The sequence below is a fragment of the Danio rerio genome, chromosome 14 (genome assembly GCF_049306965.1).
Source record: "Danio rerio strain Tuebingen ecotype United States chromosome 14, GRCz12tu, whole genome shotgun sequence".
NCBI classification, from domain to species: domain Eukaryota; kingdom Metazoa; phylum Chordata; class Actinopteri; order Cypriniformes; family Danionidae; genus Danio; species Danio rerio.
This window is the reverse complement of record NC_133189.1, coordinates 31,436,662-31,464,530: the sequence shown is the minus strand read 5'-3', so window position 1 is coordinate 31,464,530 and position 27,869 is coordinate 31,436,662. Positions and strand designations below refer to the sequence as shown.

The 27,869-nt window shown below is 34.6% G+C and overlaps 1 protein-coding gene across 5 annotated transcripts in view; it reads left to right on the top strand.

Annotated features, from left to right (window-relative positions):
• Positions 1–27,869, top strand: part of pcdh11 (protocadherin 11) — a 331,728-nt gene that overhangs the window by 191,436 nt on the left and 112,423 nt on the right. For all 5 annotated transcript variants that reach the window (XM_073921878.1, XM_073921879.1, XM_073921877.1 and 2 more), the window contains one exon: positions 23,609–23,810. In XM_073921878.1, the coding sequence (XP_073777979.1) occupies positions 23,609–23,810 (202 nt within the window). The remainder of the gene's footprint in view (positions 1–23,608; positions 23,811–27,869) is intronic.

The window sequence follows — 27,869 nt, the reverse complement described above, 5'->3', positions numbered from 1 at the left end:
AAAAAAATTATATAGACTACATTTACAAATATCACAAAAAAAGATTCAAATTAATACAGAATATAGAAATATATTAAGTTTAAGATAAAGCATCGTAAGACGCTTTCCCATATCTACACACATATTTGGTTAAAGGTAAAGGCGATTTCAAGGTTGAAAAAAATTAAGATGCTGAGACGCAACACAATAAGCCCTGGTGTTTTTAATCAATTATTAATCCAATATTTTAATGATCAGAAAGCAGGAGATGATCAAAGGCCTGGTTCATGCCTCCCTGCCATTGCTCACTGAGACACACTCGCGCTCTTTGAAGTGCTGCGCCAACAAATGCACTTATCTCCACATTTCCCTTGCAGGCATACATGTGGAAGCCCTGTGAAAACACTGGCCCGGACAGCCACCGCGGGTCACCAACCTGGCCTATTGCCATAGATTAAAAATTCAGCAATGTATAGCTTACGGTTTTAGATCTGTGCTGTCAGTTCAGCCGAGAGAACGAGAGAAGGTCTTTAAAAAATTCTACTGACAGTTACTCGTTTCTTTGAAATATCAGAAACAAATCTAAAAAAATTTAAGGGTGAATATTGTACAAACTATAAATTTATACATTCACAATTTGCTTTAGTAGGTATTTATTATGACCCAGTGATTTAGTTTTCTGCTGCTGTAGCTCATCTGTTTCAAGGTTGGTTATGTTGAGACCTCAGTTGTAACAAGATTTTTTTTTTTAATATATTTTAATAATATAATCTTGATTGTTCAAATGTTAGCATACAAGAGGTTTTCAAAATAACCTCAGTTATTATTACTTGCAAAAGGCACTTAAAAACTCTTTCGTTTGTAAAGTACAAGGATCAAAATTAGAAAGTAAGCAATAATTTGGCCAAACACAAACAAAAAAATAACTTTAGACAAAGGAAAACCGTCTTCTTTAATATATTCTCCTCACTAACTCCCCATTGAGGGTTTTGTAGACATGACATTGATACACAGGATTATCAATCAGGTTTAGTTTTTTTTTTGTTTTTTTTTTTGCCTTTAACAATTTAACTAGCTTTCATCCCAAAAGCTGAACTTTTACCTATTACCTGTTCACACAACATCACTTTCATAATGGCTCATCATTTTGCAAAGTCATCTTGAAAACGGAAAAATTAGACTGTAAGTCAAATGAGCTTTGTCAAGTAATTAAGGAAGTTACCACCAGTAGTCAACTCCAATAATTGTGAGGAATCTGAAATTGTTATCCATTTTTGATCAGTTCTTTTTCAAATATGTTTTATTGTATTATTATTTTTTAAGATGTTTCTTAATACTGTAGATGTGACTTGTAAAGTTTTCTTATGAAGCTGCTTTTTTACTCCTGTCAGGATATTCTGACATAAGACTAAGCAGTTATATCAAAACATACAGTATAAACTTTGTAGGTTGTTCTCTAATGGAGTATTTGCAAACAGACTGTGAACTGTCTTTCTATTGTAAGATCGCCACGTTTAGGGTCTGATTGCTTTAAAAATCTGTGTTTTTCACTGCCTGATAGGTGGGTGGGTTTCAGGCCGTACAAGAAGCAGTGCATTAAGTTTAATTCAATACGGCCATGTCTTTCAAATATAAACATTTATTTTACCCAAGTTTTTATAAAGGAGTTTCTACACTCACCTGCTGATCCTGATGGCGCTAGTGGTTGCATGGTCTTTCATCTCGTTTCACGCTTGAACAACTAAATGAATGCTTAAGTCTATTTAACTGAATGTGTTGTTATTACATTGCAACATTGATGCTGTAAAAGGAACTTTATGAAATTGAAAATAGTCACATTAAGCTTTCACCAGAAGTTTATCATTGGCTGAAAAGCACTAGCTGTGCATATGCCTCATTTAGAGAGAATTAGTACATTCAATACTATTAGTGTTAGTGTATTCAATATCCAGTTTTTATTCTGCATGATTGTGAGATTATCTTTTTCTTTCCTTGATAATCGAGTTTGCCTCTTTTGGCATGAGCCTGTATGCCCACAATCCAAACATTATTCCGGCGGCTACGCAATTCAAGGTCCACAACTTTAACTTGTATTTTCGCGCAGGCCTCCGCCGGAGTAGCACAGACTGATTCTACAGTCAGGACCCCCTCATCGAGTGCATTGGCGTTTGATTCTAATGAAGCTTTTGTCCGTGATATGACCGCGTAGAATGAAAGTAGTCCATGTTTTCCTCAAGAGTGGAAATGCAGGATTTAAATTCTACCGATAGAGTCTGTCGATGTTGATCCAAAAGGTTGACCATCAACACCATGTTCGGCTCATTCATAGCGTCCTCTGAGGGGTCAGTTTTTGCTGCTTTTTTGCTCTTTAAGCGATTTGGAGATCCTGTTTAATCGAAATGATAGTTTCACTTAAAAGTGTTCCAATTTTTAGTTCACAAATAAAGCAAACCGGCATTATGCAAGTTTAAACCAAAAACATCAAACACATCTACTCCATTAGCCCACCCAACCAGAAGGCCGGATTATCTTTTGATGAAAAGATTGGTTCATTTATTTAGTAAGTTAGTGCGTCACTGACAAATGGTATCTAAATATGGCTGTCAAACAGTAATTTAAAAAGATCAGATATTGAATTAATTTATTATTAATGAACATAAATTCTAGAACACTTTAAAAGCAATAACATAACACACATACAAAAAAAAAGTCGCTGCTGTGAAAACTTCTGCAATAACAATATACTACAATATCTTGAATTATTAATGCTTTTGCTATTACACATTCTCCATAGCATGCACTTACTTCAACACTTTCCTTTGTGCCTTTACGTCATATTGTGCACATTTCCGTGGTTAATTTGACATCATTAATGCTGAACATGAATCCAGCGTTTGAAATATCAGCGCATTTCTTCCAAACATACATTTCTAGTTTCAATCTTTTGTCAATTTCCGTGCGCATTACACTCTCAATTAAATCTGAATGGTACATTTTGGTCACCGGGTGCAAGGGCAAAGCTCACATTAACTCCCAGCACATGCATCTCTCGCTAAAAAGGGCTCCCTGTAGTGAAAGCACAGCTCCATTCATGGTTTTAACCTAATGAGCTAATTAATTTGTTGATTATTATTTTCAGCCTCAAGATGGATTGTCGCACGGCACTGTTTGTCTCCTCAAACAACCACATGATTCAAGGGCAATAAATTCACAAGCTTGGATATTTCAATGCCTACCGATGAAACAATTCAATCTGTGACATGGCAAAAAAAGGTGTCTGGGAGTCTTTCCTTGCAGTCTGACAGCATGTCGATGACCTGTATTTATGGATGCTTTTGGTCTGCCTGCAGCGACGCAAACCCAAGCCTTCATTGTGTTTGTCAAAGTAATTGTAAAACAAATAAATCTATATATATATATATTTTCCTAGTTCAGATAAATCAGCACAGACAGATGTTGGCCGAAGGAACGGGTTGTTAATGTCTTCAAATAATTGCTAAAGAAATGCTTTTGTCGCACAAGAGATATAAATTCTTCTTTGGTCACAATAGACTGTGAAGTAGGCAAAGGCGCTATATTGACTTTGCAAGGCAGATCGATACATTTTCGAAAAACAAGTTTAGACAGTATAGTTTAGATTGATATGCAGACGTATGAGCTTATGTGAAAAATAAAAGAGTGAGCTTTGCGTTTCTGTGAACAAAGTGAAAGACCCTCATTGTCCTAAAAGCAAGACATGCTGTACATAAAGCATTAACTCATCAGTTTGTCATGTCAACTGCTTTGACAGATAATGATAGATTCGTGTGCTGTTAGAGAGTGTGCTCAGAACATATTGTACAACATTCAGCTGGTAAATTGTCAACTGCAGATGTTTGAAAAGTGTTGGCTTAACTGTTCTTGGATGGCTTGCCAATGTATTAGATTCAGTGGTGAAGTAACAAATTACAAATACTCGAATAGCTGTAATTGGGTAGTTCTTCACAGAAATTGTAATTTACTAAGTAGTAAGTAGTAATAAAGATGTGTACTTTTACTTTACTTTGAGTACATTACTCCACTACTTTCCTTCAACCTGCAATCACTACTTTATTTTTTTCCTGTATATAAAGATTAGAAAAATCAGTCCTGTGATTACTGTCTAATCAAATCACACATAGAAAGTAAATCACATTATACTGAATGTAAGACATGAAGCAAACTGTACATTGCGCCTAAGCTGTGGAATGCACTACCCATCAGCATTAGGAATGCTGCTTCTCTGTTTTAAAAAAAATAAATAACATTTCTTAAGACTCACCTTTTAAGCTTTACTTTTAATTTAGAATTATTATTTGTTGATTCTTTAAATATATATTATTTTATCCTATATATATATAATATATCCTATTTTTATTTTTTGTTGCATCTTTTTATTGTGGTGTAGTTTCAGCTGTTGTTAGTATTTTGCCTTGTAGTGCTTTAAGTCTAAGAAAAGCGCATTACAAATAAAATATATTATTATTATTATCATCATCATTTTCATTCGCTTATCCGTGTCCGAGTTGCTGGGGAAGCAGTCTTAGCAGAGAACCCCAGACTTCCCTCTCTCCAGACACTTCTTCCAGCTCCTCTGGGGGGATTCCAAGGCATTCCTAGGCCAGCCAAGAGACATTGGCCTCCAATGTTTCCTGGGTCTTCCCCGAGGCCTCCTCCCAGTGGGACATGCCTGGAACACCTCCCTAGGTAGGCATCCTGGAGGCATGTGAAACAGATGCCTGAGCCAATTCAGCTGACTTCTCTCGATGTAGAGGAACAGCGGCTCTACTCCGAGATTTTCCCGGGTGTCAGAGGTCCTCACCCTGTCTATAAGGGTCCGCCCTGCTACCCTACGAAGAAAACTCATTTCAGCTGCTTGTATCCGAGATCTCCCGGTATGGCGCAGCCGGGGCCCCACCCTGAAGCCAGACCTGGGGTTGGAGCTTGTATGCGAGTGCATTGTGGCTGGGTTTTTTGCCACGGAACCCAGCCGGGCTTAGCCCGAAGGTGTGACGTGGGCCAGATATTTACTGTGTGATGACCAAAATGGCCTTAAACAAAAACTAAATGCACCACACAATGTACATTTACACACACAAACACACTCAGTAATTACATGTAGATGCATCAAACTTTCCTAGCGTAGTACTCACTACTCACCACTCTTTAATACTTTTAAAGGTTTTTTTTTTATCATACTATAAATATTATTTACAACATATACTTTAACTCTACTTGCACTACATTTTTGGGCAAGTAATAGTACTTTTACTTGAGTATGATTTTTCAGGACTGTTTCCACCACTGATTAGATTAATACATAAAAATAAGTAAGCTGACCAAAGTTCTTACGGGGATAATACTTTTTTTTTTTTAAACAGCAAATAGTACAGTTCCTCAGCATTGATGTTAAACCGTCAGTCTTCAAGTAACTTTATCCAAAGTACTGTCTGTGAAACACTACTTTATAACTGGTTTGGAGTCACAACTTTGAGTTCCTGTAGGCCATTTGGTTTACACCTTTTCAGATGCAGATACTTGTTTGCATATGAAACAAGTTATACAATAGTGTGTATAGTTTACACACTGTATACAAACAGTGTGTAAAGTTTATTTTTATGTTAATTAATCAATTACTAATTAAGTTATTAATCAAGTGATCATCCATGTTTTTAATTGAGAATTACTAAGATTTTAAATGATTAGATGGCATTCAATGTTTTTTTCATCTGTAGGAAATGACATATTATTTCAAATCTGGTCTACCATTTACAAGAACAAACTGTCTCAGTTGGTTGCTAGAAAGTATACCCAGTTGCAGCAATGAACAAAACAAAGGTTTTTATTGATGGAATTAAGCACAAACAGTAGGAGTAAAAACACGGGCAAGCCATTGGCAGGAACACGATGGCACCAGAATAAACAGCCAGCCAGGAGTAGGAGCAACATTGGTCAAAACCAGAGATAGATACAGGGAGCAAGTCATGTCCACTTTAGACTGGCAGGCCAAGGAAGTCGGGACACAGTGTAAGACTGGAAAGTATAAGACACAAGACAGGATAGCAAACAGGCAGCAGTAAATGTACAATAAAGTAATAAAACTGACTAAATCTAAAAGAAAATATAATATTTATATAAATCCTTGTAGAAAGAAATCTAGACTGACTAGGCAACAGACCCTAGAGGCCAAAGTTTTTAGTCTCATTGATAAAACAACCGACTCTTATACGGAGAGCTGTCGGTTCAATCCCAGCTCAGAGTGGATTGGGTGGTGTAGGACCAGCGGGGTTACATAAGGATAAACAAGACAAAGATTAGAACAAAATTAAGTAAACACTATTAACAAACAAAAGAAAGTAGTAGTTACAAACAAGCAATAAATAAATGAACAAGAGAACTAGAAGAACAGGCAAGACAAAACACTATGTAAGGATACAAGTCTAGGATACAAGATAAGCAAAGACTGGAACACATGGAACGAACTAGCAAAGAAATGAGAACACAGCACAATATATAGAACAAAGCACACGAGAAACAGGGGAAAACAATCAGGATAGCAAGGTCTAAATAAAAGAGCAGACAAGAGGAGCACATGGCCAACACAAATTAAGGCATAGGTCTCAAACTTGAATCCTGGAGGGCCGCAGCTCTGCACAATTTTGCTCCAACCTTAACCAAACAAAGCTGATCCAAATAATCGAGTTATTCAAAAGAGTTTTGAACACTTTGATTAGTTGCATGAATTAAGGCAAAGCCATGCAAACAAGCACAGGACAAACTGGGAAACATTAAACACTGACAGGATGGACAAGACTGTAAGGTCAGGACCATGACACCAACTGCAGAATGAAGAGTGTTAATGTGTTGAACTTGTGATCCAAAGTTTGCAGGTTTTTTAGGTGGGGGAGCGAAGCAGCTCCTACATCCACCCTCAGTACCATGACTGAAGTGGGACCATTGAGCAAGGCACCAGACCCCCAACTGCTGTTCAGGTGCCGCATGCAGCGATGGCTGCCCAGTGCTCAGGGTGTGTTTTCATGGTGTCTGTATGTGTTCAAAGCAGCACGTGTATACTTTAATTGGACTTGGAACAAGAAACAAAGCTTGATGTACCCATTGTGTGCTACATGAAATTAAGCACTTTGCAAAAACAACAATGTATCGTACATCAGCATCCAGCCTAAAAATGTCAAGGTATGATTTTAGTCCATATTGCCCAGCACTACATTGAAAGCATTAGTTATTAATCTGTTTATGGGACCAACCTCCACCAAGCGAGGCTTTATTCTTAGCCTACTTTCCAAATTAAATGAAATCATCAATCTAAAAAGAAGAACATGCTTTTTTAAGTCCATCCAGCACGCGTTCCACTTTGTTAATCCAGACACTAAAGCCATCCATCCCACACCTAACATCTGTTTATCAACTCAATCAGTTGGATGCGAAACTTTGTCATAGCTGTTCCACTTATAGCACTGCCACAAGATATAAAGTTGTGCTTGTTGGGATCTACATCTCATTTTAAATGGGTATACCAGAGGCCTTCGTGTAAATATTTCATTGCCTTGATGAATCTCAGTTGTTTTCCACGACAGAAGCAATTACGTGGCTGGCGTCTGAAGGGTTGCTTTTCACCGCCGTTGTCCCACGCTACATGAAGCGTCTCTGTAGCCATGTTGTCTGAAGCCTTGAAGGCCTGACAGGGCACATCAGTCAGCCTGTTCCGTATGCTCGGCTAATGCGTCCGACCTCCGCTTTGGCTGCACGTGGGCCCTCTTCTCTGTGTGATTTGTTGACACAAATACTAGCTTTCTGGATCAAAAGACGCAGCCGTCATTCATACGTCCCATGGTCCTCTGCATCTCTTCATCATCGCTGCTACTTCGACACCCCAATCCTGTGTCTCTTTTCAATATCAAATCGCTCATTTATTATCCTCGAAACAAAGAAAACACAATCTGTGATTAAAAATTAAACAACGTTATCTCTTCCTGAGCTATTACAGAGTCCCTCGGGAGAGAATGCTATTTTGCTGCCTTGCAGGCGTCTTTTGTTCTCGTTTTGGAGGCATGTCACTATTTATTGTTAATTTTTGATGCTTCATTTGATATGCAGTTCTCCCCGTGACATGCACCAAAGTCTTCATCTCTTTCGATGGCTGCCTGTGAAGTCCTGATTTGAGGTTCGCATCGAGCAGAGAATGTGTTCCACCACAAGCTCTGTCAACCTGCTAATGCTGTAATCATAGCTGACTGCAGACTCACTCTGCTCCACCACCCAAATCAATACGTAATCAGACACATCATGCAGAACCCTTAGAAACAGTTTCGTCCAGGTAAATATGTGTGATGTGGCTTATCAATACGTAAGGCTCTAATTTTGGGAACCGCGTCTCAACTCCATAAACATAGTTCAAGGTGAAAGTCTTCATTGAGCTCCACTTTGCAGTTTGTCTGAAACACGTGTTGCTTTGTTATTGGACAATAATTGGAGCAGAGGACTAGTGTCCTCATTAGGAGTCTTTGCCTAATCCCTTTAACCCCGCTGACAAAGTGTCTATGCTACAGGGAAACTAACAAGTTCTGTGACACGTAATCTGCATTTATTTTACTCTATAAGATGAGGACACTGACCTTGACTTGCTGTTCTATAAAACCAGAAGTCACTTAAAAGTTGAAGTGTTATTAAACAAGGGGGCCAGAAACTTAAGAGTTTATACATTAAATTAGCTACTTTGCTTGCATACAGGCTTAAGAATATGAATTTGCAAATAACAATATAATTTTATTTATAAACATTTATAGACTGAAATATGTCTGGACACTTTAGCTAAAATAGGAATATTATGGCATGCTATCCAAAAGTTGAGGGTCTTTCTTTCTTTCTTTTCAATTTTTTTTGTGCCTTATTGAGAAACATTTTCCACATTTTTTTATTTTTTTATTTGTGGGTTTAAATATGTTCAAAGGAAACATTTTAAATGTCACCTTCTTATCTTTTTTTAAAAGGACAAGCTAAAATGGCGGTATATAGTACCAGAAAGCAAAATAATCGAATGGAATGTGAGAACTTGTTGGCAGTTTTTGTTAATTCTGTCAAATCAAGAGTTCTTGTTGATTTTATTTTTTTTAAGCTATGGATGATCTTTCATCCTTTTTATGAAAATGAGTTGGGGTTTTTCCCTTTCCTTTTTTCGTGATTTAATTGTTTAAATAATGTATAATATTTTTGTAATAAAGTGCTGGAAAATCACAGTACTTTTTCTTTCTTTCTTTCTTTCTTTCTTTCTTTCTTTCTTTCTTTCTTTCTTTCTTTCTTTCTTTCTTTTCTTCTTCCTTCCTTCCTCTCTCCATTCTCTGGCTGCAGAAAATTCTGCTTTCCAATCACATAAATAAATTAAACAATTTATAATTAAGGGTTTTAACTGTATTCTTATACAAATTAATACAGCTTTGATAGACATTAGATACTCCAAAAACATAATACTGCCAAGTCTAAACTCAGTGGTTAGCATTGTTACCTTAAATCCCCAGTTGGCATTTCTGTGTGGAGTTTGTATGTTCTCCCAGTCTTCACTTGTATTTTCTCCAAGTGCTGGTTTCCCCCACAGTCTGCATGTGGTATAGGTGAATTGAATTAACTTGACTACACTGTATAAGTGTGGGTGTGAATGCCAGAGTAACTGGTGGTTCATTCTGCTGTGGCGATCCCTGATAAATTAGGGGCTAAGCTAAGGATAGTCAGTGTGTGGTAGAGTACAGTATATTAAAATCTCTGCAGAACGCAAATAATAGAGTAATTAAATTTCAGTTATCCAAATGAGATATAAAATATTTACACAGCTATTTTAGCATAGGTCTCTGAAAATTTAGCTTTTTTATCTGTTTATTTTTTATTTTTATATATATATATATATATATATATATATATATATATATATATATATATATATATATATATATATATATATATATATATATATAAAGCATACTTCATGGGGTTGGGTTTTATTCAAGATTATGCATTTTAAAAGATGTCTAATGTTAGTACAGCATACTTTTTTTTTTCTTTTTCTTATTATTCCCCATGAATATAAATTCACATTTCTGAATTTTGTGAATGTTTGAAGAGATCACCCAGAAATTTACTATCCATTTACACTTCTCAATCCATCAAATATAGTTTTAGTAATGTGAGTAGGTTATTGGTGATTCATAAAATGCAAGTCAAGAAAAAAACAACACATAAAGCGATGAATTATTACCCACAGTGTGTGATGATACATATACGTCTTAAGAAACAAAATGAGCGGTATAAGCAAGAAGCATAATTGTCAACATTATTACCTTTAATCCAAAGCCTCAACAAACAGAGCAGGTTTAAAACAGTCTGGAGCACAAGCTGTGTGCTTGCCATTTTTGCTTGAACTATCTCCTTAAATGGATGGTAAACCTGCACGCAGTTGGCATCAAAGCTAATAGAGATGGACTGAAAGCCACAGAACCCCAATTTAGATTTCATGGAGTCTTTAATGTTTCAGTGCTTTTAAAAATCCTGCTCTTTTGAATAACACACACTCATTTATCACCTCCGGTTTGCTTAAAATTTCAGGATAGTTAGAGCACAATGACTTCAGTGCCTCGGCCATCACGCGCCTAATGAAGTGACAGTTGTTTTTCATCTGTGTTTTTTTTTTTTTTTTCTTTTTTCATCAGCTCTTGTCAGAACTACAACAGATTTAACAAGCAATTTTCTGATTCTGCTCCATCAAAAGCCATTTATTCTGAGCAAATGTCACTTGCAAATGCCTGGTGAATCAGTGTTCTTTATGCGCAGACGGGGCTTTCGGCAGGGTTGGAGATTGTCTTTTTTTTGTGTGTGAAGTGCTTGCCCCAGCATGGATGATCTTTTCATTATCATGAAGTGCTAACCCAGGGTCAGCGCGCACAAAGTTATGATTAGAGCGATCTGTAATCTTCGGCATTTAGTTAATTATGTTGCTCTCGAGGCGGCCATCCATGTCAACTTCAAATCCCTTGAACGCTGTTGCCATGTATTTTTTAAAGCGTTTGAGGTGTAGTCATAACCTGCTGTCCCTGCGAGCGGCGGCACCATGAAAGCAATGTTCTTAAAACTAATCTCCGTTGTTCTAAATTCAATGTCATTACTCACACACTTCGCTGAGCCCTTTGGCAACCAAATGAGAAAGAAGACAAAGTGCTTTCACCTTCAGCTGATGAGAACATACAGGTCTGTCACTGACCTTTGCACTCGCTCTTCGTTTGTCTAGTTGCTGATGTCTTTGTTTTGTTAGAACTTGCTCATTTGTTCAGTTTGCAAAACACATGTGGTTTCGTTTAAGATCCGTCTAATGATTCATTTAGTTGGTTTTGTGGTTTTTGTGGAACTTTGGGGTCATAGTAAAGGGTTAAAACAACATCTCCTATGACTGCGAATTGAGCGCATCGCTGATGTTCGGATCTCAAAGGCTGGGTTTTTTATTTGCGGAGAGAAAATGAGAAGAGATGAGCTCATGTGCAGATTTGGAGAGATTTCTGCTGGTGCCTTACTGGTTCATGAGCAGCGGCAAACGAGAAAATTAACCATAATGCTATTTCACGGTACTTCACTGTTGGAGATCACCCCTGCTTGGATGTGCAGAGGCAGAATGATGGGAAGCGACTGCAGCAGCTCTTTTGGGTCACTCCATATGAGCGCGCACATATTTGTTAACCTATTCACAGGGACATGCTATTAGCTCACACTTCCAAAGAGTCGTTTTCAGGGTATCACTTCATTTTTAACGCAGGGAGATCATTTAGATAGCACTTTTTTTTTAATGATTACCAAAAGAAAAAGAAATCGAAATATTTCCCTCAGAAAACAAACAAACAAACAAACAAGCAAACAAATAATAGAACATTAAATAGTATTATAGTTGTGGAACATAACTAGTTCCAAAATAGGTTTGGTAACATTTTTTTTTATAAATACCAGGCTCATAATAAGTTAAAATTCTGTTTAGAATTATTTATAATCCTATAAATGAATACTTATAAATATGTGTGACATGTGGAATGAACATGTATATTGACAATTGACCCCTACAAATAGTTATTAACACTATTATAATTGTAGCAATAACTATTATTATAATACAGAAATGTTTTTGTGTCTTTTTACTGTAGATACATTTTTAGAATGGTTATGATTGGTTATAAATATTTAGAAACAGACTTATAAGCATGAGCTTCATAGAAAGTCTTATTTAATTTTTATTTAAATTATATTTTATATGTTTTATATACAGTTGAAGTCAGAAGTAATAGAAACCCCCTGATAATATTTATTTTTTTTACTAGACAGAGTCTTATTTGTTTTATTTCAGCTGGAATAAAAGAAGCTTTAATTTTTCTTAAAACTATTTTAAGGTCAAAATTATTAGCCTCTTTAAGCAATATTTTTTTTTTCCGATAGTCTACAGAACAAACCAACATTATAAAATAAATTTATATAATAATAAATAAAGTTATTAAAACTATTATTCTTAGAAATGTGTTAAAAAAATATTCTCTCTGTTAAACAGAATTTGGGGAAAAATAAACAGGGAGGCTAATAATTCAGGGGGGCTAATAATTCTGACTTCAACTGTATATTTTATATGTAATATTTTAAATTGCATGATGTCAGTGACCTTTTCAGATTTATTAATCCAGTCTCCCGAAATCATTAAAAAAATTCTGGATTGGAGTGTCATATTTCACATCCTAATCATTGTTAGAACTCGTGTTCAGTGTAGAAAATGTATGCATTCATTTGCTAATGTGTGTGAACTTTTATTATTAAAACATATCCATTATTTTTATCATGTGCTAAATTAGCAAAGTTTTAAAACACATGTAAAAGTATTACCCCTCTTTTTAATTATCTTTCAAATAATCTAATATGAAAATGATGTTTAACAGAACAATGAAACATACTGTACACTATGTCATATTATTATTTATTTGTTTCTTCTATGTTAAATATTATTTTGTTTAGTTTGACTATAATAAAAGCAGTTTTAAAATATTTAAATATGTACCAGTATAGTGGAGGGGACACTATACTGTCAGTGAGCGCTGCCATTTGGATGCGACGTTAAAACGAGGTCCTGACTCTGTGGTCTTTATAAAAATCCCAGGATGTCCTTTGAAAAGAGTAGGGGTTTTACCCCGGCATCCTTGCCAAATTTTCCCATTGGCCTCTGTTCATCATGGCCTCCTAACCATCACCATAATTGGCTTCATCACTCTGTCTCCTCTCCACCAATCAGCTGGTGTGTGGTGTGCCGTCTGGCGCAATATGGCTGCTGTCGCGTCATCCAGGTGGATGCTGCACACTGGTGGTGGATGAGGAGATCCCATCCAATGTGTAAAGTGATTTGAGTGTCCAGAAAAGTAATATATAAATGTAAGGAATTATTATTATTATTTTTATTATTATTATTAAAACCAAACACTTTTGTCCAATGATTTAACTAATTAACCCAACTTGGCTAATTACTAAATTAATCTAGTTAAAGTGTCTATCAAAGAAAGCTTAGTCTTTAAATCACACTTTATGTCAAATACTAGGATTTCCGAAAGAAATTATTGTGTACTGTCGTCATGGCAAAGACACAATAAACTATTAAAAAATAGTTATTAAACATTTTTTTTTCTTAAATGTTTAGAAAAATGTCTTGGGAAATAAATATATTTGTTAAATATTTCACTGGAGGGCTTATATTTTTTCCCTTCAAATGCATACAGTATATTTACTGCCATACCCTGAAATCAGTATAATGTTGTTGTCTGACAAAGTAAATTTTGAACAGATACAAAAAAATGTTTTTTCAAATATTTAAAAAAAGAAAAAAACAACAACATTGGATTATTTTACTGTCAGTATAATACATATTCCAATCCTTTATGCATTTAAATATAATTTATGATACAGTCTTTTTTATGTTATAGTCTCATACTTTTTTAAGTTGATCAGAAATCAGGCAATAAATAGTTAAGGCTGATACACTGATGGATCTCTAATTATATCATTATTAGCTTCGAATACTATGACACTTTCTAATAACATTCTTCAAAATAAGCTGCCTACTAAATCAAACCACATGTTACAAACCCACTACAATGACAAAGCGGGCTACTCAATGCTCCTGCCAGAAATCACAGAACCCGAGATCCCATTTGTTAAACATTGCACAGGGAATTCTTTTTCCTTTTTTTCTTCACAGCTTGTTTTTATAGCTCATATTAACCCTCTGTTTAAATGTGCAGCTTTGGCTTGTAAATCCCAAACAGCATCTGTTTGTCACTCAGAATGTGATTGGTGTTCCACAGTTACCTGTCTAAATGAATGAAACCTGGCTTTTCCTGAGAGAGAAAAAAAATACACTGATGTTTTTGTGACTTTACTTGGAAGAAAGGACACTGCTATTCACTGATCTGTGGCCGATGACCGTCTCTGTGTTAATATGAGTACCATCTAATTCTGTCTCTGCTCAATCCAGCCCCATCTGCACATTGTCTGGGTCTCCACCGGCGAGGGGCTTTGGCAGGAGTTGGCTTGTTACAGAACTTGGCTTATTTCTCCTCTGTTTTATCTCTATGTACATACTTTTGATGGTGATGTTTTATCCTGTTGGACAGGCTTTGTTTGGTCTTGGTATCTCCTCTAGCAGCTTGTGTTTGTTTTATGGATTTATGGCATGAGTCTTTAAACAAGTGATAATGTTTCACAATACATACACACCTTAACCCATGTGGAGAGGAAAGAGAGATGCACACACAGACACAGAAATATGCACACACAAGCACATACACACTTGTCATATGTTAAAATAGAAACCGAAACATGGAAAAAAAAGATAAAAATCACTTGATGTTATATAAGAAGCTTTGACAAAGTTCAAACTATAAATGCTGTTTTGTTCAGAATTGTGAGATAGCAAAAAATGCAAGAATACCCATCAGCCTAAAGGCTGATTTAAGTCCTGTTCAAAATAAAAGGAACGACATGCGATTAAAGGAATAGTTTTCATATTAAAAGGAGTTTTTGTTCTAGCCAACATAAAATGTATACTTTAGGAATAACTTCTATTTTTTTTTTTTTTTTTTTTTTTTTTTTGCTGCTGAACAACAAGATACAATGTTGATCACCTCAGGTACACCTCATGTGCCTAATAGTGTGAGTTTGAATGCCATTTTAGAATATATTTATTGCCATAATGCTGAAAGCAGCAGCAGTTCACCTCAGATCTTAAAAATAATAATAACTTTAGAACTGTGACTCAGTGCAAGCCAACACACATCAGTGATTCAACATGTACAGTCAATATTGTTAAAGATGTTTAATTAGATTATAAACCTTACCATTTTGTTGGAGTGCAGTGAGTGCACTATTTTGTCCTTCTGATTGGCTGCTTTTATATGTCTGTCGTGTTTCTTTTGGTGCAAACAGCCAAATTGCTTATCACTGTGTATCTCCTCATGTAATTCGTTCTTAGAACACAGGGTTACAATGTAACCTGCTCACCTAATGTTTTATGTCTAATATTTATATTATTTGCTAATTAATAACCACCTTATGTGGAACTCTGAATCTGCATCTCATTTCTGAGTCTGCCACTGTCCACCGGAGGTTGCACTTCAGTCATGGACAGATACTTTGAGAACATTTCTGACTGAACGAATGAAATGTTCAGTTTTCCACAAAGGCTATCTGGGGTGCTGAATTATTATTGGCTAAACTGGCTTTTTTACGGGTAAAACAAAAACCAAAACAAAGACAGACGTTCCAGCACGTAACGCACATTTTCAGAGCAGAATATTTGACATCAGAATTGTTTTTCAGATAAACATTTCTTAAATATCTGCAAACATATTATGGTATTTTTTATGCTTTAGAAGATTCAAAAATGTAAGTAAAATAATAATTTTATTTTGTTATATTTAAAAGCAAATCTTGAGTGGAAACATTCAATTTAAATTCTATTCACAAATAATTTACTTAATTTAATTACATTTTTGAAAAACTAATATAAGGTTTTGTGATCATTGGAGCATTTTTAGCTATAAGTCTGTAAATCTTTTTATTTACTTATATAAAATTATGACTAACATTTAAGTAACATTTGTTTTGTGTTTTCAATGTAATGACAATTTATTTAACATTTCACACATACATATGACTTGCAAACACCTAGTCTGTGTTGCTAGTACTCAGAAATGTCTGAAAAACAGTTAACATTAGTACATGTAGTAGTTTCTTCCTCATTTGCTTGCTTTTCATTTGCCTCTTGCAGTCCATTTAGACATATAATAGAGAGTGGAGCTGTGCGACTATGAATTCTCTTGAAATATCCTTGACAGCTGTATTTAATCAATTATGACAGTAGATTTGGAATGAGCACAGCAATTAGAAGCATTAAAGTGAAATTTGTGCACATTTCTGGACAGCTGACTGTTGTCGTCTTTACAGAACTAAATTACAATGAATTTCCCTTAAGGGGTATTATGATGATTCAAATCAGATCCTGATTAAGTATTCAGAATAAAAGAGAGAGACGAGGAAATAAGACCAGATGAAATGGCTTTCAATGCCTCACAGGCAGTTAATGATAACTTATTCAAGATTCAGACAAGCTGTGTTAGGTCTCTTGTTGATTTTGAAGCCATCAAATAAATCTAGCTATAGACTTAAAATTAAAGTCTTTTTTGTTTATTTTTTAATTGGCATAAGTGCTATTATTTTTTAAGATATTATAATATACATGCACCCCCCCCACACACACATAATAATAATAATAATAATAATAATAACAATAATAATAATAATATATTTATTATTAATATTTTATATTTTATTATTATTATTATTATTATTATTATTATTATTATTATTATTATTATATTTTTTTTATAATTGGACACTGAAAGTTTTTTTTTATATTTTTTATTTTTAGACAGCATTTACACGACAAAGTTTTCAGCCAATGACAAACAAATAAAACTTTTGATGTATTTTGCCTGTTTATTTAAATAAAAATTGCATTTTGGGACTGGAAATGCATATATTTAAAAAACCGTGATGATGTCTTCCACATGTATGGCTTCTGTATAGGGAAGTATAGATTAAAGGCAGTGGTGGGAAGAGTACTGAAAAATCATATTCAACTAAAAGTACCATTACTTGCCAAAATATGTAGTGCAAGTAGAATAAAAGATACTGATAAGCCTATGAGGCGAGTATTATACTGTAAAAATGATTAAAAAAAAAATAAAAAATCAGTGCCATTAACTTTTAAGTGTATTTCTAAGTGTAAGTTATATTATATGTAATTTATGGACTATACATTTAAAATTAGGTTAATTTATTGTGAGAACTGGCAGAATAAGCTGACAGAAAGCAGGTTGTTGGACAAAATATATACCTGTGATTATATTATGCACTTTGAACCCTGACTAACAAGCTAGAAGTGTCCAGTTGTTGGCTCCGCAAACCAATCTCTTGCAGCACTGATAATTGTAATTCAATTACAAAGTAAAAATATGTAATTTGTACCTATATTTGAAAACATAATATTATGTAGTGCATTAATTATTGTCTTAGGCTAAAACTAACCAATTACAGTAATTTGAGTATTTGTAATTTATTACTTGACTCCACAAGCAAACACACGTAATATAGGTGTTATTATTTTTGAAGTTTGTTAATGCTCCATCAGCCAGGTGTGGATTTACTTCACATACATTGGAAAACCCAACAGTGAACTTTATCAAATGAAATAAGTGTAAATAACTCAAAATGTACTAAAAGTTAATCCTACTCATTTGAAAAGAGTTTTGAACTCAGTGTTGAAGGTAATGAGTTAATGAAATACCCCATTACTTTAACTCCATTACTTTAATGGAGTAAATTCAAAGAACTCATATAGATTAGTTTAATTCAAATTGTTCATTGCAATCGGTTTCCTCAAACGTTTGAGTTGCATTAACCTATTGGGTTTTACAGTACTCAGTTGGTTTGAGTTATCTTTATTTATTGGGTTTTCCTGTGCTAAAATTGCTTCATTTACTCAAAGGGATTAAGTTCACAGTACTCATTAGGATTCGTTTTTGAACTTAAATGGTTCTTCGCAATCGGTTTCCTCAAATGGTTTGTTACCTTAACTTAATGGGTTTTACAGTGTAACAACCAACAGTGTAAATGTATAGACACACGGCACACATACGGGCACTTATGGCAAGTTGTCACTTCCAGGCAATGTTTACTAACAAGACGACCGGCCCGGCATACATACAGTTACGTAAATGCAGATCTTTTTAAAAACGTTGTTTAAATGTGATTTTTTTTTCTGATTTTCTGTTTTTGGCTATGTCATTGTTATGCAAATGTGTAAGAGAGTAGCCTTTTTCCTTATTGAAAGAAGTACATGAGAGATGCTATCATTAGCGGTTGGTAATGATAGATATGTTATATTAGATTCCAGAAAAGCTAACTAATATACTGTAATGTATACTTTGTTTCAAACAGAAATATGAAAAGTTTTTGCTTGAGCGACCTCTGAATTATAGGTAGTGTAATTCCCCAGAGACAATCTGTAGTTCTGTCAGCTCAGATCAGAGATAGGCATTACACTCAGAGGTCAGAAGCTGCTTTCTGCGGCACAGTAGCGAAAGCACACTGACTAACCTCATAATTAATGGCAGAAATTAACCCTGTGACCATATAGCTGTATGTTACACATTATTTTTAGATCAAGACCTCTGTCATTATCACCACCCCGATCATGTATAAAAGCTAAATTAGCTTAAAGTGATAATGTAAAAAGATAAATGAAAATTCTGTCCTCATCTATGACTGAACTCCTTTCATTTATTTTATTATTTATTTATTTTTTACTGTAGATGTCAGTGTATACATCATTTAAATGTGCGCACGTGCACTAGGGCTGCTCAATATTGGAAAAAAATTAAATTGCAATATACATTTGTCTGTGACACATATTGCAATATTAAGTATAAATTTACCAGATGACATAAATGGCTCAATATTGTAAGAATTCATCATTTCAGATTGATTGGGATGGTATTGTAGGGAAGTGCATCTGCATAAAATATACTAAACCAATCACGAACGTTGATTAATGCAGTACAGCAATCATACAAGCTAAATAAACAGTATTTTATGGATTTTAAAATCAAATGTAAAATGACCCTGTATAGTCTTTATTGCATTTATACATAAATACAATTACAGTTTCTTAAAGTTACAAACATTATCATTTTGCGTGCCTCAATGCTCCACATTGCAGATCCTGCGATGTGACTATTGTGGACGCGCACACTGCGATATCGATGCTAAAACAATATATCGTGCAGCCCTAGTTTGCGCACGTCTGTGATCATGTGTGTACAATTGTGTGTTCAACAGAAACAAATGAGAACATTTTGTGATATTTCTCACGTTTATTTAAAGGAAAATAACTTAAACCATATGTTTTCTTACTAATAACAAAAAATCATCTTAAACCTTGATGCAGATAAAAGAAAACATTTTATTTCTTCTCATTTTAATTTGTCAGTTTTTAGTTTGCTTGTTGTGGCAGTAACACGCATATAATGAACCTTCACAGCTTCACATTGAGGATGCCAAATGTAAGGAATTAATTTTGTCTATCCACCAATCGTCCTAAATGAAATGTTAAGTCGTTTGGAGATGTGTATTTAGTTTTTTGGAAACGCGTGCTCTTAATTTGCGCCAAGATTTTTTTTCCCCCCTCTTCTTTTTCAAATAACAATAAGGCCTTTATTTGTGTATCATAGTGACAGAAGAGGAGCGTTTGAAAAAGCCTGGTTTAAATTCCCAGGAGCTCTTGAGCATGTGCTAATGATTAACTTTTGGGTCTTGATTTCTTTGTGCAGTGCTTCAAGACTATAAGAAAATATGTTCTGTGTCTGTGCTATTTGGTTCTTAGTTCCAACTATTTTTTGCTTGAACGTGTGTTTGGGAATTCAAAAGAAAACTTGTCTTCTACTTTTAAGGGAGCATAGATGTATGGTTAAAAATAATCTATCAATTATAGGACAAGGCAAGGCAAGTTTATTTATATAGCACATTTCACATAAAAAATTAAAAGTGATTTACATAAACAATATTAAAATAAACAGGACAATAAAAACAACAAAGAATATAAATGATTAAAAACAGATGTGTTAAAATTAAAACAGGTTAAAATGGGTTTTAAAGGAACAAAAAAGAAAAGAAAGACAAAATTGTGCAATCTGTCAGACCTAACACACTGCTCAATAAGTACTGTAAAGGCACAGCTAAACAGATGTATTTTAAGTTTTGGTTTGAATGTACCTAATGTTGAAGCACATCTGATCATTTCTGGAAGCTGATTCCAGCAGAGGGGGCATAGGGGCTGAACGCCGATTCACCCTGCATTGACTCAACTCTTGGATTTTCAAGTTTATATGATCCAAAAATTCTGAGCAAACTGTAAAAAGGTTTTAGGCCATTTAGTGATTCATAGACAAGTAATGATACTTTAAAATGTATTCTGAATGTAACTGTTAGTGGGTGTAAAGACCTGAGAAAAGTTGTGGTGTGTTCTGATTTTCTGGTTCTGGTCAGAATCCTGGCAGTCGGAATCTGAGTGAGCTGCAACTGTCTGATTGTCTTTTTGGGAAGACTGTTGAAGAGTCCATTACAGTAATCCACCCTGCTGGTGATAAAAGCATGAACAAGTTATCTTAATTCTCACTGGAATCGAATTACTATAATTTTAATCACAATTAATATTTAATATATAATTAACTCGTAGCAGTGCGATGTGGCTGTATATCAACACTGGTGGGAGGCGTGAATTGGCGTGAGGCCGCAGGCAACAGGTGATTTTGCTCACATTTTAAGATTATATGGCTGAACGGCATGAAATGCCATTAGTCTACAGAGAATTCTCCCAGTATTTCTCTGTTGCATTCGAGAGATCACAATATTACTATGTTATAAATACAGCACTACAACATACAAAAGAGAGATATCAACTTAGGAAAGTCATTTACCTGCTTAATAATTCCTAATAATAGTATTATTAATAATTTGATCAGTTGTAGTTTGAAATTGCGCTGTTTTTCTTTCAGGGCTTTTTATGTGGTTTCTGTTGCCATCTTGTGGATAAACTTTGTCAACCGACTTTGCTCAATGAAAGACTAATGGCCGCCAAAACGCTGTCTCTCACAAAATTATTAATATTTAAAATAGGCACTATGCTTATAAATAAACTGCATAGATACAATCCAAGCAAAGACATTCCCTACTAAAAAAGCCTTAAAAGTACATTATGTTGTCCAATAGCAGCAATATTTGTCAAACTGTAGAGTGTCCTCAGCTTTCAGCCAATCGGTATTATTTAGTATTAACTAAATATTTTAATACAATGTTTTATAAAGTATATGGTGATTTATCTGCAATATAAACACAAACTGATAGTGAGGTAATATCAAAAATAAAAATAAAAAGCATTAAAAAGTGTATTTTATTAAAAATCTCACAATTTACAGGTGCATGAAAAAAAATGTTTTTCCCTGCAGTGTCCTGTCTTGCATATATACTAATTTTAATGATCGATATACTGTATAGTATTATTTCCAGTCAAATTTGAACACTCATATACTGTAAATGAAATGCTCCTATAAAACAAACAGCATCTCAGTATCATAGCTTTTATTCTTAGAATTCAATTGCTCTACCTTTCATTTTGCCTGTAATAATGTCACTAGCTATCCAGTGCATAAATATGAAAAAGCAAATAAATTGATATTGGCATATTACAGTCTAATACGATATTAGATGAGGAAGAAGATAAAGGTGGCCTGTTTTATAAGGCCTCTTGCACAGGCTGTGCTTGTCTTCTGCCGTCAGCAAATTAACAGACTGCAAAAAGGTCACCTTATATACCCAATTCAGCCCCAAAGAGACAGAGGTTCTTCTCCTTTGAACAAGAAAATCTACATAGTGTTCCCAGATCTGCCTGGTTAAAGCTACTTGATCCACATCCTCCTCCGTTGTCTAAATTGGGCCAGTGGGTCGAAAGCGGTGGAGTCTTGTGGAAAAGAATCAGTAGTTTGCATGGCTGTGGGCAGTTTCTATCAATCAGAAACACAACGCTCACAGGGAGAAACCCAGGCTTCAGTCGAGTGGAACCGCTGTCTCAGGCAGTGATGGGAAGCATTTTATTAAAATGGATCAAATGATATGGAGCCATTCTAGCTGACAGTCAGCTCATAACTGATATTTATATTGTGAAGGTGATTTTGTTTATTTTTTCAAATGGTACTTGCCAGCATAACTTTGACACCAGCACACTGCAGTGTTTTAGCTAATAGAAAAATCTAAACTAAGACTTTATGAGTGTAAAACACTTTTTGGCTGTGAAGTCATATGATTCAACCTTACTATTTCTATTTACATTAACGGTAATAGTTGGCATATAGTAAAAATGGAAGTACAGTTAAAGTCAAAATTATTAGCACTTCTGTAATTTTTTTATTATTTCCAGCTGTTTATCAGAGACGCTATTTGTTTTTCAACACATTTTAAACAATTAGTTTAATAACTAATTTATAATAACACATTTATTTGTTCTTTGCCGTTATGACAGTACATAATATCACATACATATTTTGGTCCATATTGACTATATAGCATCACGCAGTTGCTGCACATTTTTTTGCTTTATTCCCATGATGCAAATCTCCCGTTTCACAACATCACAACGGTGTTCTATTGGATTGAGGCTGAAGACTGTGGAGGCCATTTTAGTACTGTGAACTCATTGTCATGTTCAAGAAACCAGCCTCAGAGATGATTCATGCTTTATGACATATATATATATATTTATATATATATATATATATATATATATATATATATATATATATATATATATATATATATATATATATATATATATATATGTATGTATGTATATGTATGTATATGTATATATATATATATACACACTGTGAAATTGTCCTTACTCAGTTAAACATCACTTGGGAAATAAACAATTAAAATTTCACAGGAGGGGTAATAATTTTGCCATCAACTCTATATATATAATTTGAAAACCATCTGTTCTCCTTCATGGTGTCACTGATGAAACTAAAAGCACCAGAACACACACTTAGTTAACCATCTCATGTTTTCCCTTTTCACAGTAATTACCACAAGACATTTTACAAAATATGTTTTGCATTTATTAACACACACACACACACACACACACACACACACACGCACACACACACACACAGACACACACGCACACACGCACGCACGCACACACACACACACACACACACACACACACACACACACACACACACACGCACACACGCACACACACACACACACACACACACACACACACAGAGAGAGAGAGGGATACACAGCTGTAGCTCCACCTGTGATCCTGAAACAAATATTCAAAATGAAGCCTCCTGTTTCTTCCTGCAGGCTTGAAAGCGTCATGTTTATGTGTGTGTGTTTGTGTGTATTTCAGCAGACACAGCGGCGCGTGACCTTCCACCTGCCGGACGGTTCTCAGGAGAGCTGCAGTGACAGTGGGCTTGGAGAGCCGGAGCCCAACAGCGCTGCCAGCATCACCCAGCCTCTGCCCCTAGGCTTCCCTCAGGATGAGTACTATGAACAGACCTCACCCAACAGCCGAACCGAGGGTGACGGCAACTCTGACCCCGAGTCCAGTAAGTACTGACTGCTGGCCTTTACCTGTACATTTACAGCTGCATTGTCTCTGAGGGTCTCCATCCAGGCCGGGGTGACAGATTGATAAGCTATTTTGTTGTTGTTGTTACATACAAAATTATATTTTTGTCCATGAACACATTCTGGTTTTCTTTGGTTGTTGCATTGCATCTTTCTTGCACTACTATTTAAAAGTTTGAGATCGTAAGTTTTTTTTTTTTTTTTTTTTTTTCTTGGAAACTAACCTACAACAGTATTTATTTAATAATAATAAAAAAACATGTTTAAAACTATTTTAATGAGCTTTATTTATTTTAATTTTATAAATTGTATTTAACTTTTCAATTCCTTAAATTTCTGTCATTTTCAGCATCTTTCAGTCTTACATGATCAATAGTTTAGTTCAATAGTAGCTTTTAGTTAAATCATGAATGTTAAATTATAGATATAATTTTAAGAGGATCACATGCTTATGATTGACACGGCTGGTCCCGCATTAACGTATGATTTACCTATCAGATGATTCCTAACTTATTTAAAATAACCTTAGTCATCTTCTTCTTGAAGAATTCCCCCTTCCACCTCCTATTCCTATCTTTTCCTCTATAGGACAGCTTCCACCTCCTATTCCTATCTTTTCCTCTATAGGACAGCACGGTGGCCCAGTGGTTAACATTGTTGCCTCACAGCAAGAATGTCTCTGGTTTGGTCTTTACCCAGCCAGTTGACATTTCTGTGCGTAGTTTATGGTCTCCCCATGCTCATGTGGGTTTCCCCTGAGTTCTTCGGTTTCCTCCCACAGTCCAAAACATGAGACATAAGTTAATTGACTAAACCTAGTAGACACATTTCAACCAGCAGTAAAGGTTGGGGGTTGTGGTTTGAGGCGGGTTCTCAAGATATACCTGAGCTCAAACTCCCCTCTTTCCCTGCAAAGGGGCTTGAGGATCTTAGGAGCTCAGGGTTCTCTCCCGGTATGCTAGCATGCCAAACAAGCTTTATTACCAATCATCAGCTAAGTGTAAACTCTTCAAATAACTCTAACTGAGCCCAAATATTTTGACTTAGTTGGGTTAATAAAGGAAATTTTTTTCATATACCTGAAAATATTGTTATATTTTAATGTTTAATATTTTTATATTTTTATTTTTCTGCCATATTTAGAAAAAAAAAAAAAAAAAAAAAATATATATATATATATATATATATATATATATATATATATATATATATATATATATATATATATATATATATATGTGTATATATATATATATATATATATATATATATATATATATATATATATATATATATATATATATATATATATATATATATATATATATATATATATATATATATATACCATCAAATTAAACATTTATTGAAGAGTCACTGTGGAGCCACAAAATACTCAATTAATATAAATTGAAATAGATATGCAGTATGTTTCCACTATCTCTCAATCCCTTTATTTCATGTATTTATTAATGTACAATATTTTTATTTATTTATTATGATTTAATGTAATGTAATGTTTTATAATGTAGTCTGGTTAATTAATCTATAACATGCTTTAAACATTCATTTTATATTAAAATTTATATGTTATCCTGAGTGATGTTGATTTAAATGATAAAGTTATTTAACCCCTACTTTGACAATTTATTTTTATCAAAATGTGTACATATATCATCTTTGACCCATATAATATGGTGCAAGAAAGATTTATTTATGTTTTTATCAAGAAAGAAGATCTTGAAAATGACTACTATATCTTCTTTCTCAAAGAAAAAAGAAAAGCGATAAAACCCTGTGAACCTGGTGAACTAAATAATGTTCTTATCTCACAAAGGTTTTTAGTTTCATATTTGAAATCAATGGACATCCACTCCCATTTAAATGCTGTCCATGCATTCCTATCTGATCAAAAAAAAATATATTTACCTACATATATCCGATTCAACCTTATCTGAGGATAGTTTTTCCATTTGCATTGGTGCAAGTTCAGAAATGTGCCCAGTTTACAGTGTACATTGCTGCTAAATGAACATTATGCTGCCCTCTGCAATAGTGCTTTGCGGAGCAAATAATGCTTGTTTAGGCGGGTGTTTATTTGCTCAAGTTGTTATTGTTTAATGAGGCGCAAAAGAGCTGGTTAGTATTTACTGCCGGGCTACTCTATATTGCAGTGGCCATTAGTATGACCGACTGGTCTTTGTGAACATAAGCTTGATAGATCTTCTTCATCATGCAGCATATAAAGCGCTCTTTGTGTTTGATTTTCGCTGTAACCCAGGGATGTAAAGGCCTTGTATCTTGAACACCACAGGACGGTCCAGTGTGACTGCTGGACGCTTTGATTTCTGGGTTCATTTCGGCATCATCATCAGGAAAGTGTAGGGCGACTGTGATCAGCAAGGATCTCTTCATCTCTTTCTGCCTTACACATCAATAATATGGGCGAATTACCATAACGTTATTCGTGTTGTCTGAGCGAATACAAGCTTAAAGAAAGAAAGAAAAGAAAAGCACAGGAGTGAAATAAATTGGCTTGCATACACCTGCAGAAATTCTCTGTCTGCTCTCTAAATGAGACAATAGCGTCTCTGAATGAAGCGCAAATGTCTTCTGGTTCTGCACTGCAGCATAGCTGTGACACTCACAGTGTTGTGCAAGAAGGAATGTATTTCTTCAGCTCTGGCCCTGCCAAGTTATTTACATGCACACGATGGCCAGTCTTTGCTCTCAGATTAGTTGTTGTTGAACCGGCCTGCTGTCTATGATAATGCAACATGTTCTCTCAAACCGAGCTGTATCCATGCATTTAAATCCCTATTTTTCATATTAATGTATACTTCTGATAAACTGGGGAGTATATACTGTCATCTCCTCATGAATACAAAGAAATATATCTGTATAAAATGTGTTGGGATCCTGAATATATAGTCGAGTTATCGTTTAGAAGAAAAAAAGCATCTGGCAAAAGGTACTGTATCTCGATGCATTAAATCTACATAAGAAGGCGTTTTTTTGTTCATTATTTAATTATCTGGTTACGTTATTCTGTTTAAATGAGCATTATTTATTTCACACACAAACAATAGGGATATTAGGGTGACGGCATTTAAATAATTACATGTAAATTTGCAATAAATACTGAGCAAATAGGACTAAACAACTCTAATTCATACAGAGTGAATTGAAAACATAAGCAACAATATTTACAAACTAAACATTTATTCCACAGCATAAATGAAGATGTAAAAGATGCCTTGTAAGAGATTCAGCAACAGCAGTGAGTGATTATACTGAATAACAATTATTTTTGAGTCATTTCATTAAAGTGAATCATTCTAATGAATCAGAGGTTAGTTCACCCCCCCTCCCCCCCAATTTCTTTTTTTTTTTTTTGTATGTTTCAATGAAATATGGAAGAAATGGAAGACAACACCTTTAGAAAGTTTCATTTAAATAATTTAAAATAAATAAATAAAAAGTCATGATCATTTTATATGATCATAAACACGTTTAATTTAGGCCTTTATTCAAGTGTTAAAATTGATTACTGCATACACATAGACATACATGTTGCTTTTTGTGACAACCAAACATGATTGATATTCAGTTTTTAAAATTTGATAGCTACTTAAATGTTTTTCTATAAATGTGCATTTCTCAGAAATCTTAAGGAATTGGTTAAAAATATTATTATTTGTTCTTAGCATTAAGTTTGGTTTATGTGATATGTTGCATCCGTTTTAAATCCCTTCAAGATTGCATGCTCTAGTTAGTCTTGTGCTTTATTTATTGGAATGAGTTGTTTTTTTATTGATTTGAAAGTGATATGTAAATAAAGTCGAACGGAGGATAAGCAGAAGCCCTCTGGGTTTGGAACGACATAAGGTTGGATTTAGGGCACGTTTACATGACAACAATGTGCAGAAAAGTTTTCCCTTTGTGATTTTGGGAAAAGTTTTGCATACACATGACAATGTTGTCAAAAGTTTGAAGTCTGTCCCTTTAGGCCAGCACTTGCTTTTGGGGATTTACAC